This window comes from Lipotes vexillifer, unplaced genomic scaffold (assembly GCF_000442215.2).
Source record: "Lipotes vexillifer unplaced genomic scaffold, Lipotes_vexillifer_v1.1 scaffold943, whole genome shotgun sequence".
Taxonomy (NCBI): Eukaryota; Metazoa; Chordata; class Mammalia; order Artiodactyla; family Lipotidae; genus Lipotes; species Lipotes vexillifer.
The window spans coordinates 1,093,479-1,117,976 of NW_006776793.1; the positions used below are offsets into that span (position 1 = coordinate 1,093,479).

The following is a 24,498-nucleotide window of genomic DNA, read 5'->3' on the forward strand; positions in this document are numbered from 1 at the left end:
TCTTCCAGCAGTTTTTTTCACATTCTATGCTGACATAGATGAGAGACATTAGAAGGTGTATGTGTGAAAGCAAGACCACGAAAAGCAGAGAAAACTGTTCAAAGTTGGCATGTGCTTGCTGTAGCCCCTCTCCCCAGACAGCTCCCACCATGTTATTGCTGGCTGTTAACCAACTATGGAAATCAGAGATTCATTTTCACCTGCCAGCTGGGGTTGCTGCTGCTTGATTTGCCTCTGAAATGTTATGAGGTAGATTCATTTAGGGCTTTTACAGAAATGATGCTGTCAGTGTGCTGTTCCTCTCCAATGAGGCACAAACAAGAGAGTAAATAAACCCAGGCTTGGGAAATGGAGACTGGGGACTACCTCAAACCCTTCCTCCAGCATCTTATAAGTGAGCCAGCCATGGCTCAGGAAGGCTGGCTGATTTCTGTAAGGTCACACACCCTGTTCAGAGGTAGATCGAGGACTAGAATCTACAAAGCTTTATTTATTTTTTTAACATCTTTATTGGAGTATAATTGCTTTACAGTGGTGTTAGTTTCTGCTGTATAACAAAGTGAATCATCTGTATATATACATATATCCCCATATCCCCTCCCTCTTGTGTCTCCCTCCCACCCTCCCTATCCTGCCCCTCTAGGTGGTCACAAAGCACCGAGCTGATCTCCCTGTGCCATGCGGCTGCTTCCCCCTAGCTATCTATTTTACACTGGGTAGTGTATATATGTCCATGCCACTCTCTCACTTCGTCCCAGCTTACCCTTCCCCCTCCCCGTGTCCTCAAGTCCATTCTCTACGTCTGTGTCTTTATTCCTGTCCTGCCCCTAGGTTCTTCAGAACCTTTTTTTTTTTTAGATTCCGTATATATGTGCTAGCATACGGTATTTGTTTTTCTCTTTACACTCCATATATATGTGTTAGCATACCATATTTGTTTTTCTTTTTCTCACTTACTTCACTCTGTATGGCAGTCTCTAGGTCCATCCATCTCACTACAAATAACTCAATTCCGTTTCTTTTAATGGCTGAGTAATATTCCATTGTATATATGCGCCACATCTTCTTTATCCATAGAATCTATGAAGCTTTAGAGCAACAATTTAGGAATTTCAACACTGAAGTGTGAACAAATTAATGGGGATCTCCTTTACTGAAGGCATGAAAATCAGGATTGATTTGTTTTACAGTTGTGACAGCTCACAAGAATCAAAGTCCTTCCCATGTCTAAGAGTCTACAGACACAGAAAAACAAACAAAACAATAAAACAACTCAGGGACAAAGCCAGTCAGGTTTGCAGAACAGGGTGGACCTGGGGCAGCAGATACAGCTGGATGACTGTTAAGGTGGCAGGGCAAGTTCTCAGAGGATACCAGCTGGGGTTGCCTCAAGTAGAGGAATAAGAACTTCCAATATGCAAGGCACCCTTCTAGGCATGCTGAGCTCACAGAGATGTAAGAAAGTGCATGGAGGGGAACGATGCTACAATGCTGGGAACAGATCCCATGGAGTGTCACTTTCATGTACATTACATCACAGCAAGCCACTGAGCTAAGTATTGCTCTCCCTATTTTACAGAGAGGGGCTTCCAACAGTGGCAGAGAAGGAATCAGTGTAATGTGTGTGTGCATCTTCCTCAGCCTCCTCATAGTTCAGCCGGAAAAGGGTACATGCCTAGAGAAACTCAGGTGTGCTCATGAAGCTGACATCTCAACAAACTAAAGACTGTAACGTGGGAAGAGGAAATAAACATTCTCTGGTGTCTGCACACATTGTGTAGCACAGGGATGGGCATGAGGTATGATCTTGACAGCTCCTTCGCTGTGCTTCTGGACCAAAGGGGCTGCTGGACTCTCCCATTAGCAGAGGGCTAGTCTGTTGCAGAGTACAGATTTGGGACCTTTCCCAAGACACAGTTTAAGAAGTCTGGGGAGTCAGAAAAGGGCTTCTGGGAAGAAGAGGAACTGGATTGGACACAGTGCTTACAGGGGAGCTGGTCCCAACTCAGGTTTGAAAAGCTGGTATGAAGAGGTACTTAGAGCATCAAGATGAGAGATCATGAAGAGGTGATGAAAGTGAAAAGAGAAAATGAATGGAATTACCTTAGGGCTCTAGCTGTAGATGGCCTGTATGATTAATGTACATAAGTGTGGTTATATGATATGGACCCATTAGCCTAGAGCATGCATTTAGCAAGAATGTCCTAGAAATAATGGCTTTGAGCTAAAGGACTACTGAAGCTGGCTTCACCACCGTGGGCAGCTGGTAAGGAAATCTTTCTGGGAACAGAGGCGCTGGAGGCTCTCAAGCCCTGGAAAAGCGTCTCCTGCTTTCCTTAGCTGGGAGAGGTCCATCACCAGAGGGTACTTCTTCCAGCCACATCAGCCGAAGACTCTGGGAAATGAAGAGAGAGGTGTATTCTTCTGCTCCATTATTTGAGTCCATCCTTCCCCTCGTGCCCAGCTTCTAATCCAGTGGTGGAAGTGAGCCACCAAAATCTCCCTTGCTGGGTCCCTGCAAAACAGGCAGCATCATGTCTTGTTTCTGAGGGACTATTATGAAAGCACTTGGATGATTAACATTTTTAATGTGCAAGAATAGATTTTGAAATAGTCAGTCCTGTTACCCAGCTCTATCCCTGGGCTTCACTCAGAGCTAACCCCTTGCCCTACTTTCTCCACCAATCACAAATAAAAAGTTGGTTAAAGATCCATTTCTTCCTCCCACAGCACCCCCATTATTGTTACCTAAGTTCTAGCTGTCAAGAGACATTGCTAAAGGAAAGAATGCTTTAATTCAGCATTAGCTCACCAGAAAACACTAGTGGGAGTTGAAATCACAAGTAGGCAGAGAATGAAGTCGAACCAGAATTCCATATGAAGTCATTTTCTCCTCCTGCACTCCCCTATGACCCAGACAAGAACCCTTATTTTTGAAGAACATAAAGATTTGCTCCTGTATATCACAGGAAAAACATCATCATAGTTGTTGATGCTATTTTTTAAGTGTCAGGATGTTCATTCCTCTCCTGGAAAAGAGCAGTATATTTAGAAATGCTCTGATCTCTTATCTGCAATCAGCAGAAAAATTTATAATTTAGCTCACTTTGAGGAAATGATGTTTAGACTGGACTCCAAAAGCAGATGACGTGGATAACTGGCAATTCTCTGTCTCTAAGAACTGTGACAAATGTCACAGAAGAGCCTTGGCCATCACTTCAACAAGAGGTCCCCTGGAAGCCCTTGGGCACCTGCCTGTGCTGACAGGGAGATGTGGAGGAGGGAAGCTTTTGGAGGTGGCTGGCTGGCTGGCTTTAGGCACCTAGCATTTTGGTGAGAGCAGTTTTGAAGGTAGAAAGCAAACTCTGCAAATGTAGCCAAGTCTTCTTAATTAAGGCCAGAGCCTCTTCATTAAAAAGAAACAGCACTTGAGTTCATTGAAAAGGATGGAGGGCACTGGCTAACTATGAAGCTAAGGCATATATGAATTTTAGTTGCCTTTTCTTAAAGCTGGTCTCAAGTTAAAGGCCAAGTGGCTAACCAGGGCCAAGGGAAGTGGTTGAGTGAGAGCCAGGGACTCTGGCACTCAGCTCAGATGCTGCACAAACCCTCAGTGGCCTTGGTCTTACCAGGGCCTGTCTTTCTTTGTTTCCAACCCTGCAAAGAGTGCCCCAAATTCTTCCTATTCCAAGGCAGTCATGTCAGCCCCCTGCCTAAAACCCTCCAATGTCTTCCCATGGCACTTAGACTGAAAGCCAAACCCCAGCCAAGGCCTGCAGGGCTCCCACATGATTTAGCTCCAGCCCCACCCTCCAAACTCACATCTTCCCGTCCCCCTTTGTTCACTCCAGTCCAGCACCTCTGGACTTCTTTCTGCTCTGTGAACACAACGAATTTGTTCCTGCCTTAGCGTGGCTGGTCCCTTCCCATCCTTCAGTTCACATGTTACCTGCTCCAAAAAGCCCTTCTGACATTCCCTATATAAAATACCCCTTGCTCCCTCCATAACTCTCTAACCACTATCCTGTTTTTGTTTTTGTTATCTAGCTCTGACATTACTGTATTTCTTTACTTGTTTATTCTGTCTCTCCACACTGGAGTATAAGGTCCTGGAGAACAGAGAGCTCACTTGTCTTGTTGACCATTAGATCCCTAGTGCCTGTAACAGTGCTCGATTGCTATTTTTAAATGAGTGAATGAATAAATCTCTTAGGAGGCTCACAATAATAAAAAAAAATACAGAAATAATTCTTTTACAGCTCAGCAATCAGGAGAGTACATGTGGAAATATGTCAGTCTGGCAATCTTCACAGAGAACTCTGCACTCCATCACTGCAGCTCCCCTCTGCTCCCAGCTGGCACCTGACAGAAGACAGAAGTAATCTGTAGGAAGTCACTTTATAACAAAACCCAGAGGTTCTAGTTTTCACTCCCCAGAGCCACTTTTGTTCCTTCCTAAGTATTTTTACCCAGAGATGCATCCTGTAGTCAGCCCTGTTAATATCTTACGCATACAAGCCACAAGAGGCATCAGTTGGAAAGTCTTTAAAATAATGTCTCAAGCAGTCTGAGCACAGGCACTAATTTCGAAGTCAGAGTCATGCTGTTGCTTGGGAAAGAGCAGCCTGTGCTGGAAAAGAAGTTGGACCTGGACTCTCCTCCTGAAGTCCACTTACCTACCCTGTTCTTCTTACACTTCTATTTAGATGTGGTCTAGGCTGCCACATGCACACCCAGGGGAAACAGAGAAGGTGCTTTGTCCAGTTAGGATGCAAATTGTGAGCGTGTTTCATCTTGAGTCTTTGATCCAGAAAAAAAAAAAAAGTAGAGAGAGATGAGCTCTCTCTCATATGGGGCCAAACTCGTCGATTGTGCTTGCTTCCCTTCAGAGTAATTCTAAAATTTAAAAAGGTTAATGGTTTGTAGAAAGAAGGGTGTGTGGTCAGTCTGAATTCTTCCCTACGGCTCCCTCCCTGACTAAGCAATTTCTATTTGTTACAGAATTTCCTCAGTGGTGACATAGCTGTGTGTGGTACCTCTGTGGATCCATAGCAAACAACAAGGGGACTATTCAGGAGATGTACAATAACAGTGATAACGACAGTAATAACTCAGCTGTATTTCCCTAGGAATCACGCTGGGAGACAGAGCTGAGCACAGACCCCAGTGTGGGGACCGTGACCCTAGATATTGCTTGGCTGCTTCTGCAGTTATAGAGCCAGACTGGGGCTGCAGGAGGAGGACTTCCAGAGGGGAAACTAGAAAACTCAGGGTCTGATGGACTGGGAACCTCCAAATTCAGTGTCACTGCTTCCCGCTTCAGTGTGACAGAGGCCTAAGGGCGTTTATATAGAAAGCATTCAACTAATCAGGGTGGCCAACCTTTCTTTCCCAAATATAAGAAAAAAACATTTACAAGTCCAGACTTACTCAGAAGGGCAGCCCTGCCATTTACTCAACCTCTTTGCCACCATTCAACTAATATTTAAACACATGCCACGTGCAAGGCACCCTGTTGGGTGCTACGTACTCAATGATGAGATAAAAAAGTTTCCTGCCTCCCCTAGAGCTTTCGTTCTAGTGTAAGTTTGTCTTTTTTTTTTTTTTTTTTTAAAAAAGACAGCTTTATAGCGATATAATTCACATACCATACAATTCGCCCATTTCGGGTATACAATTCAATGGCTTTTTATATATTCATGGGGTTATTCAACCATCACCACAATCTGTTTTAGAGCCTTTTCATTACTTTAAAAGGTAGTGTAAGTTTTAAAGGAGTTAATCACTTAGTTATGAGTTGCAATTGTGGTCATTGCTCCTATAGACTTCTTTTGGAGAATGAAGTGAGTAACAGGAGGAGCTCTCTGGTTTCTGATCTCCACAGTGGCTCCCGGCAAAGTGACATTTGAATTGGGAACTGATGGATGCGTAGGAGACAGCCAGGCAAAAGGAGTGAAGTGAGGAGGGGGTGGAGAAAACAAGAGCAAAGGTTTTGTGGTGAATCTGAGGAACTGAGACAGGAATTTTGAATTTTATCTTAGAACAATTGGTTCTCTAATTTTAAAGAGTTTTAAGTCTCCCTCTCTCCCCTTACCCCCCACCTCACCCCGCCATGGTCAGATTTTCATTTCAAAGTATATCTCCTGCTGATGGCTGGAGAATGGATGGGAGGGAGGCAAGAGTGAAAGCAGGAAGGCAGTTAGGAACCTAGCACAGAGGTCCAGCCACAAGATGATGGTGGCCCAAAGTGAGGTGTTGGCCGTAGACGTGAGAGCAGTGAGCTGATGCAAAATTTTTCAGGACCTGAACTGAAAGACCTTGATATTGATTGACTGTGGGAATGATGTATCCCAAGTATGCCTGCACAGCTAGGAATATGGGTCATGGACGGAAAACTGGAAGAAAGCCAGGATTTTAGGAGTTGGGAGAGAGATCATTACAGGTTCAATATTGGATATATTGACAGTGAAGTGTCCACAGACTGAGCTGTCAAATAGGTAGTTGAATACAAACCTGGTGTCAGAGATGAGACCTGGGCTGAAGTTACAAACACCGGCTATTGATCATTGATGTCTTGAAAGCAGGAGAGACCACAGAGTAGAGAAGGGGGCCTTAGGCAAAGCCAAGGGGAACACCAATATTTTTTTAATTGAAGTATAGTTGATTTACAATGTTGTGTTAGTTTCTGGTGTGCAGCAAAGTAATCCAGTTATACATATATATGCATATATATTTTTCATATATATTATTTTTCATATTCTTTTCCATTATGGTTTATTACAAGATATCGAATATAGTTCCCTGTGCTATGCAGTAGGACCTTGTTGTTTATCTATTTTAAATATAGTAGTTTGTACCCGCTAATCCCAAACTCCTAATTTACCCCTCCCCCTCTTTTCCCTTTAGTAACCATAAGTTTGTTTTCCATGCCTGTGAGTCTGCTTCTGTTTTGTAAATAAGTTCGTTTGTATCATTTTTTAAGATTCCACATGTAAGTGATATCATATATCTGTCTTTCTCTGTCTGACTTACTTCACTCAGTATGATAATCTCTAGGCCCATCCCTGTTGCTGCAAATGGCATTATTTCATTCTTTTTTATGGCCGAGTAATATTCCATTGTGCATATATACCACATCTTCTTCATCCATTCATCTGTCGATAGACATTTACATTGCTTCCATGTCTTGGCTATTGTAAATAGTGCTGCTATGAACATAGGGGTGCATGTATCTTTTCGCATTATAGTTTTGTCCAGATGTATGCCCAGGAGGGGGATTGCTGGATCATATGGTAACTCTATTTTTAGTTTTTTTAAGGAAGCTCCACACTGTTTTCCATAGTGGCTGCACCAATTAACATTCCCACTAACAGTTTAGGGGGGGAATGCCAACATTTTAATGGTGGGTAGGAGAGGATGAGCTGGTAAAAGAGGCTGAGAACGAGCTTCCAGGGAGGAGGAGGTAAACCAGGAGAGTGTGGTGATCTGGAAACCAAGGGAAGATAGTACTTTGGGGTGGAAGAGGCTCTTTGTTTAAACAGTGCTGAGAGATTTTAAAAAAATGTCCTTTGGACTTGGTGACAGGAAAATTACTGGTGACCTTAGTAATTTCAGTGACAGGGAAGTGAAGAAAAAGGAACACGTGCAGACCGTTTTGAGAAATTTGGCTCGAATGGAAAGAGAAGGATGGTGTGGATAAAGGGTCATGTGGGGTGAGGAAGGAAGGTGTACTTTAAGATGGGAGTGATGTGAGCAGAAGCAATGCTAACAGGAAGGATTCAGTGAAAAGTAGAAAAGAAGGAGATTGACTGATGGGTAAGGTGCTTGAGAAGACAGGAGAACGTGAGATCCCAGCACAGCTGCAGGGGTTGTCCTTACCTGGCAGGGCAACCTGCTTCTGCCCCAAGGAGCCCAAAGCAAACCTTGGTTTCATCTACATCCAGGAATGAACCCATACTACACTGGAAGCAGGGATGATGCTCTCAAAAAGCCTGGCTGGGCATTGTTTGCTCTTGACAATGCACTGGGTGTGGGATGAGAGTGCTTCTTGCCCCCATGCCAAACACATGCACGCACACACACACATACACACACACACACTCACTCATTAAACACGTGTTTTGGAAACAGGAACCCCATAGGAGACCCTACCTCTACTTCCTGCCTTAAAGGCTTTTCCTTTCACAGCTGATACCTCAGTTTATACCTCACACATCAAAACACCCTTTGTCCATTCCTCCTGCTCTCAGAGTTCAGACTGTCCATCCTTCACCTTCTCAGGATGGTAATAAATGGCCAAGTCCCATGGACAGGCCAACTGGGGCATAATAAGCAGCAAAAGGAAGGTCAGAAATACAACAGCACTCCAGAGAGGTGGTGCTTGGGTCACTGCAAGACATCATTTTCCCGAAGGCAACAAGACAGACACTAAAAGAACAGCAGCAACAGAAGAGAGCAGCCGCTGCCCGACTCCCTGCCCCTCTGGCCTGGAGAATTCACGGAGCCTCTGGCCTGAGCTGTGTGTTGGGGGTGGGGGGGTGGTTGCACTGACCCTCTTTAGTCAGAATTCAGCTGGAATGGCCTTTGGTGCAGCCCCAGGGTGTTAGTGGGGGTTAGAACTAAACTGGGCCACTACACTAGGGGGTGAGGAACCATCCCAGAGCAGGCTGTGAGGGTAAAATGGGATGACGGCTGGGAAGTGTCCTTGAACAGGTGACTAATATTGTCCTGAATCATTAAACGTTGGAAGGATTTGGTGAAGATTCATGGAGCCCTCTAGCCCAGCAGTCCCCAGCCTTTTTGGCACCAGGGACCGGTTTCGTGGAAGACAATTTTTCCATGGATGGTGGGGGTGGGGAGGGGAAGGGGAACAGCTCAGACGTTAATGCCGGCGATGGGGGGCGGCAGATGAAGCCTCCCTGGCTCACCTGCCGCTCCCCTGCTGCTGTGCAGCCCGGCTCCTAACAGGACATGGACTGGTACCAGTCCACGGGCAGGGCGTTGCAGAACCCCTGCTCTAGCCTGTATGGGAGCTTTGGGCCAAAGGCTCTGTGGTCACTGTTCTAACACCAGCGCAGACATAGTAAAAATCAGGTTCCTCTCTGTACAATAATCCAATGCCTGAATACAGTTAAAACTTCATTTTATACATTGTGTAATCAAATAACTACTATGCAGACTGATTGTTTTATACCAAGCAACCTTCAATAATTAGACGCTAAAGTGTTATCCTTGTCAGTGCCCTTTCTCATTGATCACCCGTTTCTCTTCATAATGACCCTCTGTGATGTGGAGGGTAATTACTGGTTTCCCTCGTATTCTGTTGGGGAGAGGGAGCCATTAGCGACCTACAGGTGAGCACATGTTTCCTTTAGTTAATAGTATGTACTGTTGCCGTGGTCTCTAAGTTAAAGAATCAAAGGAAAATTTCACTGGCATAATGTATTTTAATCAAACAGTCTCCAACTAAACTCCTGTCAAGGATATGGGGCCCTGGGTTAAAAGTAGAAGGAATTGTGGTGGGATCACCCCCTGCCCCTACCTCTACCTCCACCACAGAGAAAATTAATGGCACTGCCTTGGATACATTTGAAAAAACCACTTAACTAACTGCTGACTCTGCTAGTTCTAGTTATTTACTTCCCTGTTCAATAGAAGTTGAAAAATCACTTGTATTATTAATTTGTGTGAAATCTTCCAGCTTCAGAATGTGACTCAAAAGCTGTTTTTACAAAGCAACGTTGGAATTCTCAGCTTTTTGTTTTCAAATGACTACAGCCATTCATCAGTGGTTCTCATAAACATCAAGTTTACATTTTTTACCTTACATTTTCTAGGTGAGATAAACATGTATAGGTTTACTGAATTTCTCTAACTCTCTCACTGCACAGTCATACACAGAAGTACCAAAACAGCCCTTAGTCCCTTTCCTATTTTCAGACAATTACCTCTCCTTTTAGTGAAATCCCCATTCATATTAAATATTTATTATCCACTCTCTTTTCTGTCGATCAAGAAGAATTTATTCAACCTCTGCTATAAGTTTAGCACTGTAATGAGTAGTGGGTGGCATGGACATATATACACTACCAAATGTAAAATAGATAGCTAGTGGGAAGCAGCCGCATAGCACCAGAGAGATCGGCTCTGTGCTTTGTGACCACCTAGAGGGGTGGGATAGGGAGGGTGGGAGGGAGATGCGAGGGGGAGGAGATATGGGAACATGTGTATATGTATAACTGATTCACTTTGTTATAAAGCAGAAACTAACACACCGTTGTAAAGCAATTATACTCCAATAAAGATGTAAAAAAAAAATGAGTAGTGGATGGAGACACCCAATTTATTTAGCCTTTATTGAGTGCTGGGCCTCAGAGGGTTTATACTTCATCTAAAGAAAGCATTGGCCTCACCAGTAGATAGTCTGTGTTCTATAGTTGTACAGAATTACTTGGCATCCTTGGGCTGTCCAAAACTGAGACTAGTAGGAGGGGAGGGGACAGGAGGATGGAGGAACTGAACCAGAGGGAAGCCAGGGGAATACCTTTCAGGCAAGGGGACCACATCTTGTTTGTTTTGAAGACCATGATTAGCCTGGACTAACTCGAAAAGGCAGACCATAAGGAGCCAGGGGAGGTTTATTTACAAGATGAACAGGTGTTTACAGACATTCAGTTTTGCAATGGCCAGAAGGGAACAGATAATTAGACTCAAGTCATGAAATTGGATGGGTGGAGGATATACGGTCAAAGTATTTGGCAGTGCCCTAAAAAATGTAAAACAGGGCTTCCCTGGTGGCGCAGTGGTTGAGAGTACGCCTGCTGATGCAGGGGACACGGGTTCATGCCCCGGTCCGGGAAGATCCCACATGCTGCGGAGAGGCTGGGCCCGTGAGCCATGGCCGCTGAGCCTGTGTGTCTGGAGCCTGTGCTCCATAACGGGAGAGGCCACAACAGTGAGAGGCCCGTGTACAGCAAAAAAAAAAGTAAAACAGTTAGCCAGTGGGAAGCAGCAACATAGCACAGGGAGATCAGCTCGGTGCTTTGTGACCACCTAGAGGGGTGGGATAGGGAGGGTGGGAGGGAGGGAGACGCAAGAGGGACGAGATATGAGGATGTATGTATATGTATAGCTGATTCACTTTGTTATACAGCCGAAACTAACACGACATTGTAAAGCAATTATACTCCAATAAAGGTGTTAAAAGCAAGAAAAAGTATTTGGCAGTGGCTAGTTCTAGGAACAGAAAGTGACTCTTTCATCTGCTGCCAGTGGGGGAACCCAGGAAGAACAAAAGAAGACAAAAGGACATTTGGGGTATAATAGGGAGGGGAAAAACATTGATTCAGAGCATTGTAAATGTGGAAGCCATCCTGCAGTTCGTTCTGGATTTCCTTCAGGGATTCTTGACTCCCCAGGATAGCATCCTTTCTCTCCTAAGGCAGCAAGACAAAGACACATACCTTACAACCCCATCTAGGTCACTATTCTTTTCAATGGGGGCCCAGGGCTGGGGGGAGGTGTGCCATGGACTGTAATTTGAAAATAAAAGGTGCCCTCCCTCATGGAAGATGTACGCTTCCTGAGTTAGACACTGGACTTCTGGGTTAAAAAAACCATTCCCCGTGAGGACAACCCACCCTGTTTCAAAAACCACCACTCTAGCCAGCCTCTCCTATAACCTCAGGAGGTGGGCTAGAGACTGGGAGAGGCTTGCTCTGGGATCCTTTCAGTGCCTGGCTACAGTCTCTGCTGCCCACCTCCCCTGACCCCACTGCAGTGTCCATAAAGAATTTCAGCTCCAGGTGGGGCCTCACCAGGACTCAGGTAGGGACACAGGTAGAAAAGCTTCTGTCTCATCACCTGCTCTGGCATATACATGCTATAGTTTAAACCAAATCCAGGGTTTGTTTTGGATAGATCTTAAAAATTGTTAAGTTTTGGGTGGGAAGCGATGTTTATAAGTCCTACTGTCCCTGTCAATCAAATATACCATGTCCGTGGGAATTTTGGCCTAGGGAAGTACCTGCCCAAAGGACAACCCACCAAGTGTGATGGGTTCTAAGGAGAGCTATGTCCTTAGTTGGGCTGGGGACTTCCTTAAGGGTGGGGGAGGGAGGATGCAATGCAGCAGAAATGAAGAAAGTTTCCATTCTTTCGTGTTTACAACAAGGAGGATTCTCCCTCCCCTGAGGACACTATTTCAGACTTGCTTTTTCTTAGCCATTATTGTCATTAAAGGAAGATAGATGGTAGATAGATAGATGGTTAAAAAATAAAATTAACCCAAATCAGCTTTTTCAGAAGGTGAGTGAATTAGCAGTGATGTAAGAGGCCAGATCTGAAACCATGTCGATCTCTGTTCTGATCCTGGCTGTGCCACTGAGTTTGCCCAGACTGTTTAACCTCTCAGGCACTCAGTTTCCTCATCTGTGAAATGGGAGTAATAACAGTGGCTTCCTCATTTAACCCTAACCCTAAGAGTGTTAGGGTTAAATGTGATAAATCATTCCAAAAGCTTAGCAGAGGTGGAGCCAAAACTCCTGATGGACGTCCTGGGGAGGTGTCCCAGGTAAATCTGTAGGGAGGGTCTGGGCAGGATCCCAAAGGAAGTCTCTGGGTACATGGCTCCCTGGCTTTTCAGTCATCTCCTGGGGCAGCAGGCATCCTTTTTCTGGGCTGAGATCTGAGTCTTAAACCATGTTTTCTCTTCGTCCCATTTATGATTTTGTGATTACAGACAGTGAGACAGGCAGGCAAGCAGACCCACTCCCTGCTGAGGAAATTTCTCCTGGTTCAAGCCAGATGTCAGGTGGGCAATTACAGAGAAACAAGGCCATCAGCGTCCTGGCAGTGGAAATAGGAAGATGTCAGATTCTGAAGACAGAAGTAAGAAGACAATGGGACTTGGCAATTGAGGGTGAGGGCTTTAAATATGACCACAGGTTTGGTGATAACGGGGATGCCACAGTGAAGAGACCTTGAAGCCAGAAATGGGAAGTGTCTATACTGGGGAGGAAAAACAAGTTCTATAAAATTTGGATAAGAAAGGGTTTAATGAAAGATGGTAGGACAGATGAATGTAAATTTCTAGTGGACAAATAAGAGATACAGTGTGTTTATGTATACACACACACATATATATGTTATGAGGATACAGGTGATATTTAAGGTAAGAGAATGGAGGCACTCTTCGAAAGACAGCACTTAGCAACACAGGGAGTGAAAGTTTAAAGCAAAGGGGTTGATGCACACAGTTACATAAGTGGAAGATGGATTGATAAAATGGCAGAGTTGAAGGGACCTTTGCAAAAATGTAGCCCAAGTAAATCACTTTAAGGATAAAGAAACTGAGGTTCAGAGAGCATCAGTGATTCATCGAGTGGTCCACAACATCCAGAAAAATGGGAGATCAGGGGCCTGAGACTAAGTTCTCAGACACCTAGTTTTTGTCCTTTCCCACAGTTCTAGGCAGGAGACCAGGAAATGGCTGTGTGCAAGGTGACTGTTTATTAATACTGACCACCAAAATGAAATTGGCAAGCATGAGCTTCTAAATTGGGGTAAAATAGACTTATGAGTCAAGGAATTATGAATACTAAAAAAGTGAATGTCCTTTGTCCTTTAACATAGATCAATAAGAAACAACAACAACAACAAAAAACAAACCCAGAAAAATACCTTAAAATGAAATGGAATCCTTAACTGAGGGCTGATTAATGATTTCAAGGGCTGGAGAATCATTCCCCTACTTTTTTCAGGATAAGGAAGTGGCAGAAAAAATTGGATTCAAACGATTTCATTTCCGCTTGAATTCATCCTGCTTCTTTTCAGCCCAGAGTCATGCATGAAGTTGACCAGAAGAAAAACTTGATTGCACTGCCAAACTTCCAGGTCATAAGCTGTACTTTCATAATTTGAAATATCTCCATCAACAAACAGTTGAATCTGAAGAGCTAGAAATCTATGCTGCATGAAGGATTTCTGATTATAGCACCCACTTTCAGGCTCAGAAAACAAACAAACACTTCTCTAAATGATCCAAACCCCTTCTGAACCGATCATCTCTACTGGTGGCTCAGGTGGTATCTGAACCAAAGTTGCCACTTAAACCTGCCTCTGTAGTTCACTATACTGAGAGCACAAGATGGGAGAGCTAATTATCCACCTCGCATTGTATTTCTCTACCAAACGCAGGAAGATGGCACTTGATGGTGAGTGACTGATGTTATCGAGTTTCTTCATTCTCATTCTACCGTGGGCTCAAAAGAAGAGTAAGATGCACTCACGCTGTGAACTTTCGTGCTTATTTGGTACCCTTCAGTGCATTCTACATGATGGAACTGGGACCTGCTTTTTCTATCAGATGGATATGCCTCAGGTAATCTTTTTGAAGCAAGAAGGAGGATTAGCCAGGTTCCAGAGTAAATGTTTCTCTTGGAGCAGCAGGGGTTCCAGCTCCCTCATTTAGGGAAACTGCTCCCTTGGGTTCCCACTGTGCTGTTCCTAAGGTGCACCACAGAGGAACCGATGCTGTTGCAAAGTGGGCATATGGGCTATGGGACAGCAGGAGAATCCCTAACCATACCCCAGATTTCTCAGATCTTCAAAAATAGATGAGCTTGTTTCTTCATGAAGTATCTTTAAGCCAGTCAGGTAACAATGTTAATATGTATCACAATTTAAAATTTTCCATTTAAACTTCCTCTGCATATGTGAAATAATTATTTCATTGTTCTGAGTGCTAATATTATGAACTGGAATCTGACTGTTCAGACACTATTTGTGGGGCCTTGGATAAGACGCTTAAACTCTGTTCCTCAGTTTCCTCATAAGGTAAAAGGAGGATACCAATAGTTCCTACCTCGTAAGGCAGAGCTAATATACATAAAGCACTAAGCCCAGTGCCTAGGATGTTAAGTGCTCAGTAAATGTAAGCTATTATTAGACTCCTTTATTATTCTATTAAGGTAACAAGTCATATAGCTATGTAATGTTTTCTTCAAAAAACCACCTTTTGGATTTATTGGTTTTGTTTTTGAATTAATTTCTCTTTCACTTTATCATTTTCTTTCTTGTGTTTTCCTTATGCTTTATTTTAAAATTTCTGGCAATGAGTATTTAATTCATTTATTTCCATTCTATCTTGTTTAGTACTATGTTTAAAAATATGAATTTTTGTCTGAATGTGGTTTTAGCCTTCTTATATGTAGTAATTTGATTCTAGTATAGATATTCTGAAATTTCAATTTTGGTTTCAATTTAGAAAGGAATTTCAAAATTTCCTAGAGTCTGGCTTTTTTCTTTTCTACTTCGGTTATGAAACTAGGGTTTTTGTTTGTTTGTTTGTTTGGTTGTTTTTTTCCCCTTTTGCTTTACATAAAAGAATGCAGTCATTGCTATTTCTAATTTTGAAATGCTTGGAGGCTTTCTTTGGCAACCCAAATTCGGTCAACTTCAAAATGTTTTAGGGGAACTAGAAGGTGTAATCTCAGTTGTTTGGATATGGAATTAAATATTTATGTATTAGTGATTATACTATTCCCATGCTATCATTATTTGTCTGTAGATTTAGTTTGTCTACGCTTTTGTTTCTCCTTGCATTTTCAGACACTTGCTTTATGTATCTTGATACTTACACTGGTTAAACAATTCTTTGTGTTACATTCTTTCTGTCCAAATAACTGGGACAGTTTCTATCTCTGGACAGAACACTGGCTCAGTAGTCAGCGATGGCTGTTGTAGTAAGCAGAGTGTGTTGGGGAGGTGGGGACGGGCAGAGACTGCTGCACAGTTAGAAAGAGACTGAAGCAGTTTGGCTGCCACATTCACTGTAGTCATTGTCATCCCAGCCCACAGGAATGGGGAAGGAGCACGGAGGGGCAAGCAGGGAGGTTTATGGGGCAGGCCTATAAGTGGCACTCATTAGTTTTGCTCACATCCCATTGGAGAACATTCCCGTGAAGTCACAAGGCCACACTCAACTGTGAGAGAGAATAGACTGTATGGCAAATCTGAGCAGCCAAATGCCAAGCTATAATTGTTACTATGCAAGTGAAGAATAGATTTTGATGGACAGCTAGTGATTTCTACCATGATGCTGTGTTTTGTTTTGTACATTGAATTAGGCCACTTGTATTCTAGTTATGGATTTGATGCTTTTTTTAAATTTTAATTCAATGCTGTCTGATAGTAAAGAAGATAGTTGCAGTTATAGTGGATCTATCATTAATCTTTTGTTTTCTATTTTGTGCTATATGGTCAATTTTCTGAACACCCCCCCACCTTCCGGTAATTTAAAATTACTTTTGTATTTCAAATGGTAAACTTTTAAAAACTTTATTTCTTGATTTATTAACTTTAAAAAAATGAAGTGAATATAGACATCTTGCTGTGAAAGACAAGGGAATTAGCTCACTCATACTTCCTTCTCAGCCCCCACTGAGTTTTGTCAGCAAGCTCTAGGATTTTTGTCCCAGTCCATTAGTTATATTATTTTAAATTGTGAAGTTTTTCTTTCAAGTCATCTTTACATTCTCCTCTGTAAATACAAATTGCACTGTTAATTTTATATTTATATTTAATATAATAAAATATATTTTAATAAATATATTTATTTATTTAGTATTAAAATAATAAAGATATTTTATATTTATATTTTAATGGATTAATTCTTATGTTTTTAATGTATCAAGTTTTCTCCATTACTATACTCTTCACATTGATCCCCTTGATTGACTGGATTTAGTCAAATATTATTTTCAAGAAAGGTTCATGGTTGTTACGATTCCTGAGTTATTGCCTATTTAAGAATTCTTCATTTGCCTTTATAACAGGCTGGGATAAAACTTACGTCACACTTTTTGTGTGACATTGAACTGGTGTGGAGAAATTCAGCCCTACCTGATGGGATTTTTTTGGTCTGAACTTCTGCAAGATGTTTCAGTGTTGCTCATTCTGTATCAAATTTTTCTGAAACACGATGTAGCCCCTTTATCTTTTAGTTCTTCCTTATTTAGGGAAAACTTTATCATATCTGAATTTTTTTTTTTTTCTGTGCCAATCATAGCCTTCTCTACCTACAGATACCAATTCTAGGTTGGATCAACCTTGTCCACCCCTGTTTCTTTTCTTTTCCATTTGCATTCACTGTGGTTATCTCTCTGATTTGCCAATCTCTCAGATGAAAAAATCAAAATGCCCACTCCTAGTAGCTATTCCCTTCCTTGGGAAGCATGACTGTGGCAGTCGTGTGGTTTGCACACTGCACAAAGGTGCCCAGTTGAGAGCATAACAGGGGGCTGAAATCCTGTTTATGCTAGGCTCTCTGAGCTACGTGTCCTAGGCTAGTTTGGGTCTGTATCTACTCAGAGAAAGGATTTTTTCTTTGCACAAAGTACTAAACGTTGTGCCCACAGGGCTGAGTGTGCTCAAAAAGGGTGCCTTCTTCTAATTCACACAGCTGTCAAGTGGGCTGGCAATAGTCCTGCTGGAGAGTAATGTGGGACAGTGTTATGTGTGGTGGGGGAAGAACTTCCATTCTGGAAGGACATTTTCTGTTTATTTTCCCTTAGATGCTGATTCAACTCTCATCTGATTCCCTCCAAACGCATTAGGTTTTTCATAATTTATCTACTGACCTTGTCCTCACCCCGTACAGCTTCTGGGAGGCGAGAGGACAGGAGCCAAATACAAATTCCTATGGGTCTTTTGTCTTCCTGCTGCTATTCAGAGTTTACGGTATGAGGTTGCACTGCTTCCCTAGTTTGAATGCTGTTGACGTTGTTTTGCCCATCCTTTTCCCCTCATTTTCCATTCACGTTTTTAGTTTCCGAGATAGAGTAGTTTTATGAAGCCGGCTGCATACTACCATACTTCCAGACTCTCCTTGATTTAACTGTGGTCTCTTTGCGCTGTTACAACTATGTTTTCACATTGTGTAGATTCTTCTACTTTTATACACCATGTATTTAATAGGCATGCTCATGAAGTACTTTTATCTGAACCTTTATCTTTAGAGTTCTGGTGAAAAGTTAAACCTATTCAGGTATATTCTATAAAAGTTGTTTGGTATCTGTAAGGCACTGCAAGCTTATCACATATTGGAGATGACATCAAGATGATCCCACACTCTGATTTTTTAAAACTGAAATATGACTTTTTCAGACTTAAATAAAATTGAAGGAAATCTGGAAAACACCAATGCTTCTTAAAATGATGTTCTGGAAATGTAGCTGAATTGGACATTCAGTGAGGAGTTTCCTATAGACATTGCTTGTACAATAAACTTACACAGTGAATCTGCCATTGTGATAGAGGAAGCTTTAAATTAGATTTAAGTCTTGTCATGCCTGGATAAATGTGCTAATATTTTCAGTCAGTCTCTAGTACAGCTGTTAAAACATTTTGGCTCTGTAGGCCAAATGAGGCTTCTAAAATTCATGAGTTCTGTGTTCTAATTCTTATTATTTTTTTCTTTCCTAATTAGAAAACAGACATTGGCTTCTGTAGAGGGAATATCAAGATTTATTGATCCCAAAATATCTTTCAGAACAACAAATTTTGAGTTTCATCAAAACACAAACTCGATACATATGTCACAGATTCTGAATGCCTTCAGTAGTGGAAAATTTCAGAATTCTGCATATGTAACATTTAAGCAGGAAGCTAAAACTCACATATGCATTTGCAAATGATGTTTGATTTCAGCTAAGACAGTGGCCGATTCCTGGCAACTCTGCTCAGCTAATCGGACTTTTTAATTCTTGAAAATACAACATAGTTCCTTTTTCTCCATATTTCAGCAAATATTAAATATTTCAAGGTTTTTTTTTTTTCTTTATTTCCAGTTGCCCTAGCTATGAACTGTCAGTCCTCAATTCTCTCCATGGGTCTCATGTTTAAGTTCTTTTCATGCTTGTTTTATAAACTAGCGCTTCATTATCTTTTCATAAACTCTCTAAATATATCAAGTATTATATTCTTTTCCATATCCCTCTCCTTAAGATGTTCTTGACCATCAACAAAATGAAAAGACAACTTACTGAATGGGAGAAAAGTATTTTCAAATCATATATCTGATAAGGGACTAATACCCAAAATATATAAAAAACTCATACAAAAAAAATTCAATTAAAAAATGGGCAGAAGATCTGAATAGATATTTTCCCAAGGAAGACATATAGATGACCAACAGGTACATGAAAAGATGCTCAACATCACTAATCATCAGGAAAATGCAAATCAAAACCACTATGAGAAATTATCTCACACTTGTCAGAATGACTATTATATAAAAAAAGAAATAACAAGTATTGGTGAGGGTGTGGAGAAAGAGGGACCCTAATGCACTGTTGGTGGGAATGTAAATTGGTGCAGCCACTGTGGAAAACAGTATGGAAGTTTCTCAAAAAATTAAAAATAGAACCATCATACAATTCAGCAATTCCACTTCTGGGTATTTACCCAAAGAAAATGAAAATACTAACTTGAAAAAATATCTGCACCCTCATATTCACTGCATTATTTACAGTAGCCAAGATATGCAAACAACTTAAATGTCCATTGATGGATGAATGGATAAAGAAATATTCCACTATATATTAGCCATAAAAGAATGAAATCTTGCCATTTGCAACAACATGGATGGAACTTGAGGGCATTATGTTAAGTGAAAAAAGTCGGACAGAGAAAGAAAAAGACAGATACCATATGACCTCTCTTACATGTGGAATCTAAAAAAAATAAGCAAGATCATAAACACAAAGAACAGATTGATGGTTGCCAGAGGTAAGGGGCTGGGGGTGAGAGAAATGGGTGAAAGGGGTCAAAAGGTAAAAAGAAAAAAAAAATATGATGCACTACTGAGCAACAACAACAACAACAAAAAAACAAAAAAAGAAGGAAAGAAAAGAGAAGCAGCATTTGTTTTTTTTCTGGATGCACAAACCTAAAAGCAGGATGGAAGTAACCAAATTATGAATTTCAATTCAAGTTACTTTCCTCTTTAACCATAATATTACAAGAAAACTTACATTGAAATATAAGCCATATTTTAAGTAATGCCCATGCTCATATTTTACCTGTTTTCTGAATTTGCATATGGGGGGCAGGGAGAAAAGAAAAGAATACAGTGAAAAAACCATCTATATTACTTTAAGCCATTTTGTGCACAGTGAAATCGTTTTTTCTTCCCAAGAAAATGTAAAGTCATTTCTTTTTCTTAACATACATTCCAGATATTTTAAATGGATATTTCCTCAAAGAGCTGCAAAATTCACAAAGGAGTTCCTTGAAGTATTTTCACTATTGTAAATAAGCAAACAAAGAAAGGCAAATCTATATATGTATGTGTGTGTTTTTGAAGAAAAAATTAAATATATGTATAAATATAAATTCAACAAACACATATAAATAGGAATTGAATCTATGTAAATACATTTAATATATGCATGTTATGTGCATATTAATTTTCCCCACTGAAATATTATCTATTATTGCTGTTTTTTTAAGGAGTTCAGATTATTTCATGCAAATCTAATTAATCTTCAGTATTTCTTCAAGGTGAATAATAAAGCACCATTAGCTGCATTTTTTTTTTATGTTAAGGAAAAAGAGAATCAAATATGTAACAACAAGCTCTTTTTCTGTCACTCAAAAAAGATGCACTTTTATACAGCAAACATACAAAGTTCACAAATAATACAATGTGATAGATACATTTGTTGCATGTGTGTGTATGTGTAATTGGCTCTCTGTATTCATGGGTTCTGCATCCACAATTTCAACCAATCATGGATTGACAATATTCAGAAAAATAAATTTCAGAGAGTTCCAAAAAGCAAAACTTGAATTTGCAGCGCATTGGCAACAATTTACACAGCATTTACATTGCATTAGGAATTGTAAGTAATCTAGAGATGATTTAACATGTACAGGAGGGCGTATGTAGGTCATGTAAATACTATGTCATTTTATATAAGGAACTTGAGCATCCATGGATTTTGATGTCCATGGAGAGTCCTGGAGCCAATTTCCTGTGGGCACTGAGAAAAGACTGTACCGTTTGACTGACTTTAGTACAAATGCATCCACATTGCCAAATATAAATTGTTCTAGCTCTTTCAAATTACTGATCATTAGAGACAAAAAAATTATTTCAGTGATACCACTTTTATTTCCTATTATTTATGTTATTGCTGGAATTTTCTTCAGAGCCAGATTATGCTCTGAGTCAAAGGGAAAACTCAAATTGACTGACTAGTGAGGAATTCTCAGTGGGCAATGAGCGCTTACAGCATTTATCTGGAGGCTTGCAAAAGTGGTTTGTAATCCAGTAAAATCATGGTTCTAGACAGAAGCCAGTGATTGGTTTAGAATCAAAGATAGTGCAATCAGATAAGATAGCCTTAGGCCAGAATTCCTAAAGAAGCAAGGAGAACTCCTCCTAAACGAAATCATCCCCCATAGCCTGAATCAACTGTTACTGGCTTCTCCCCAGTGGGTTTTACCAGGAAATGTGGCAATCTGAGACTACAATCACATTAGAGGGAAGAAAAATCAGTCTGGGGTAGACTGGTGAGAAGTACACAGATTCTGTAATGACATACAGAAATCTGAATTCTTTTCATATTACAAGTTGAGGAATTTATTACATAATCTGGACCATAGTATTCTTACCTGTAAAGTTGGGATAACAATTTCTATTTCATATGATCAGTATGCAAATTTGATATTATAATTCATGTGAAACACTTAATACATAACAGGTTCTGAATAGATGTTATTTTTCTCCTTGATTTCCGAAAAAAAAAAAAAGTTCTATTTGGTCATATTTTTACCTCATTTTTCTCAATTTTGCCAACCTGCACACATATGACTTCTTATGCAGGATCTAGGCAGTGTACCTCAAAGTTGTGAGGAATGTGCCTGACTCTTCAGATTTTTTCATGTGATCCTGCATCCATTTATTTGATATCAGTTTGACTTGTCATTGAAGCTACTTTGTCCTTTCTTTCTTAGATCCTTTCAAGACTCTACAAATAGGCTGCATTTTTTTGTGACAAGTTTGACTTCTCAGGTGAAACTCAATAATAAGACTGGTCAGAAAAATGACTCTCTTTGGGGCCAGGGCTCAAATTAAAGGTCTTCACTGTAATATTCAGTAAGGAAATAAATTCATAAAATTTAAATGTTTAATCTACTTTATATTTTTATTAACATTTGTTTAAGTAAATTTGGTAACAAAATATGTGTAATTGTAGGTACCATAGATTCTCTTCCATTTCATCTCCTGATCAATTAAATAAAAATATTCAGGAGTAATAAACTTGATACTTTGAGTAACGGGAACAAAGAATGTATCCAGATATATTCATTAATTCAGAAATAAAATTTAATGACTTTTAATTTTGTTTTTTTGAGTACAAACTAGGTTAACAGCCCACACTTCTGAATAATCTTACTTAAATTCTGTTCTTAGTAAGAGCACAAAGAAAATATTTGATCAGGCATAGGTTTATTATTTTAGTTCAACCACTACAGTTAGCACAAATACAAAAACCACAATCATTTTTACAAGGCAAAAATTGTACAATAGCTCTGTATACTAAAATATTATCAATAATGCAGTTTGAGAATCAAAATATCAGCTGGCTGATTTTGCTTTTATGATGCATACTGGTATCTTTTTCTAGCATTATAATGCCACTTAAAAAAATTTACCATTCTTTCAATATATTTTCATTCCTAGTACACATATTAGTTGGAAAATTCATTTAATTGGCAGTAAGGTGGGAATTTAGTCCAAAGTGCAAAGACTCATTTTGATGAGCTGTGTAATCATAAAACATGCAGTGGTGAACTTTCAATTCATAAACAATTACTATTGTTCAGTAAAGATTATTATTGTAGTTGGCATAATCATGAGAACTTATTTTCACTTGATTATAAGCAGTTCTTACCATCAGATTGCTTATGGCATGCAATAACTCTGCCAAGGGTGTGGCAACCACTCACCAGCACGATCAGCCCACACATTAATGGTTGCCTTGATTAAGCTTCAACACAAACTTAACACACTTCTGGAAAACCTGCGTCAACAGAGTCTCTAACACCTTCCTCACTAGCTAACCAGACATGGGTCATCATTGCTTGGCTTGACTTCTCCTTCCAGCAGCAAATTCATCACAACCTTTGTCAAATAGCTGCATGTTCCTCTTTTTCCCAGGGGGGGCGTATTGTAAAAGGAAGTCATGTCATCCTACAAAGGAAAACAATAAGCAAGTTGTTTGAGTTTTTTGTTTGTAAAGAGTTGACAGGTAAAGTCAGTGTCAGCCTAGAGGGAAAAATAAATTCACAGAAATATTTCCTCATGGAAAAGATGAGCTTCTTGAGCTTTTCTTTTATTTTCCTGAGGGGTCTTCTCAGCATATAAAACAAAGACAGACATTTTTAGTACTCTCCTCCTTGCTGATAATTTTTATTTACTTAGGGAACCTTTTTACTGACAAGCATAAAATATTAAACAGAGAGCCTGGAAGGGACGATATTAGGTAGTACACAGCACCAATGTAGCCTGTTACTCATTCCCATCCTCCCCAGAATTTAATTTTATAGCCTTCTGGAACCTATGGCTCTTTTCTGGTAAAACACATTTTAACTGCTAACTATAAAAAGGAAAATTTATCTCTTCTTAGATTTCTTTTTAGTTAGAACTTCATAGCTGAACTGACTAATTAGTAATTAACTAATTTTAGTAATTAACTAAAAAGTAACATTAATTCCTTAAATAAATCAGACCTCCCTCTGCCTCTCAAGTACTCTATTTAGTACTCCGTAAATCTGTTTCATAAGTTAAGTGATAAGAGATTAGGGATATTTTGAAGAATTGAGACAAAAAAGCAATTCTACAAAAAGCTATTTTGTCTACTTACTTGTTTTTCAACTTCTTTTAGTCGACTCTCATCTTTTTGAAATTCATGAAATGCTTCTTTCACCAGTTTGTCTAGATCTACTTTGTCTTGAAATTCTAGCTCAGGGTTTCTTTCCAGTACAATGGATACAACCATTAGTAACTAGAAGAGACAGACACATTGAAAGCCAATTATATGAACCATAAAAGCAACACAGTCTGGATATGTTTTCATTCTTTACTCAGACTGATGTATGGTCCTCATATTCCACAGTGTGTTCTGTACAATGATAGGCTTTAGGATCATCCATGGATGGAATCTTCCTAACCTTGCAAATTAGTAGCATGAGTTCTGTTTGGAAACCTCACTTTTTTTTTCATTGTATGTATCCCTGTAGCTGTATGGAAATGTTTTTTAGTTACTTAAATAAAACTAATAACTTAGAAAAGTGACTTTTCTAATCCTGTCAACAGTACATAGTGCCCTATTCACCCAAAGTGTCTGAACTCTTTCTGGTCTTCAGGCCTTAATCCTTGGTGGCAAGACACTAAAACAGTGTCCAGTGGAGCACAGGCTGCATCGGGAG

At 40.2% G+C, this 24,498-nt stretch overlaps 1 protein-coding gene across 1 annotated transcript in view; it reads right to left on the bottom strand.

The window, feature by feature from the left end:
• Positions 1-22,758: 22,758 nt before the first annotated feature.
• PHKB (phosphorylase kinase regulatory subunit beta) overlaps positions 22,759-24,498 on the bottom strand; it is a 161,282-nt gene continuing 159,542 nt past the window's right edge. The window contains exons 29-30 of the mRNA XM_007450635.1: positions 23,934-24,074; positions 22,759-23,260 (exon numbers count right to left, since the gene is read on the bottom strand). Of these exons, the coding sequence (XP_007450697.1) occupies positions 23,123-23,260; positions 23,934-24,074 (279 nt within the window). The 3' untranslated portion in view covers positions 22,759-23,122. The remainder of the gene's footprint in view (positions 23,261-23,933; positions 24,075-24,498) is intronic.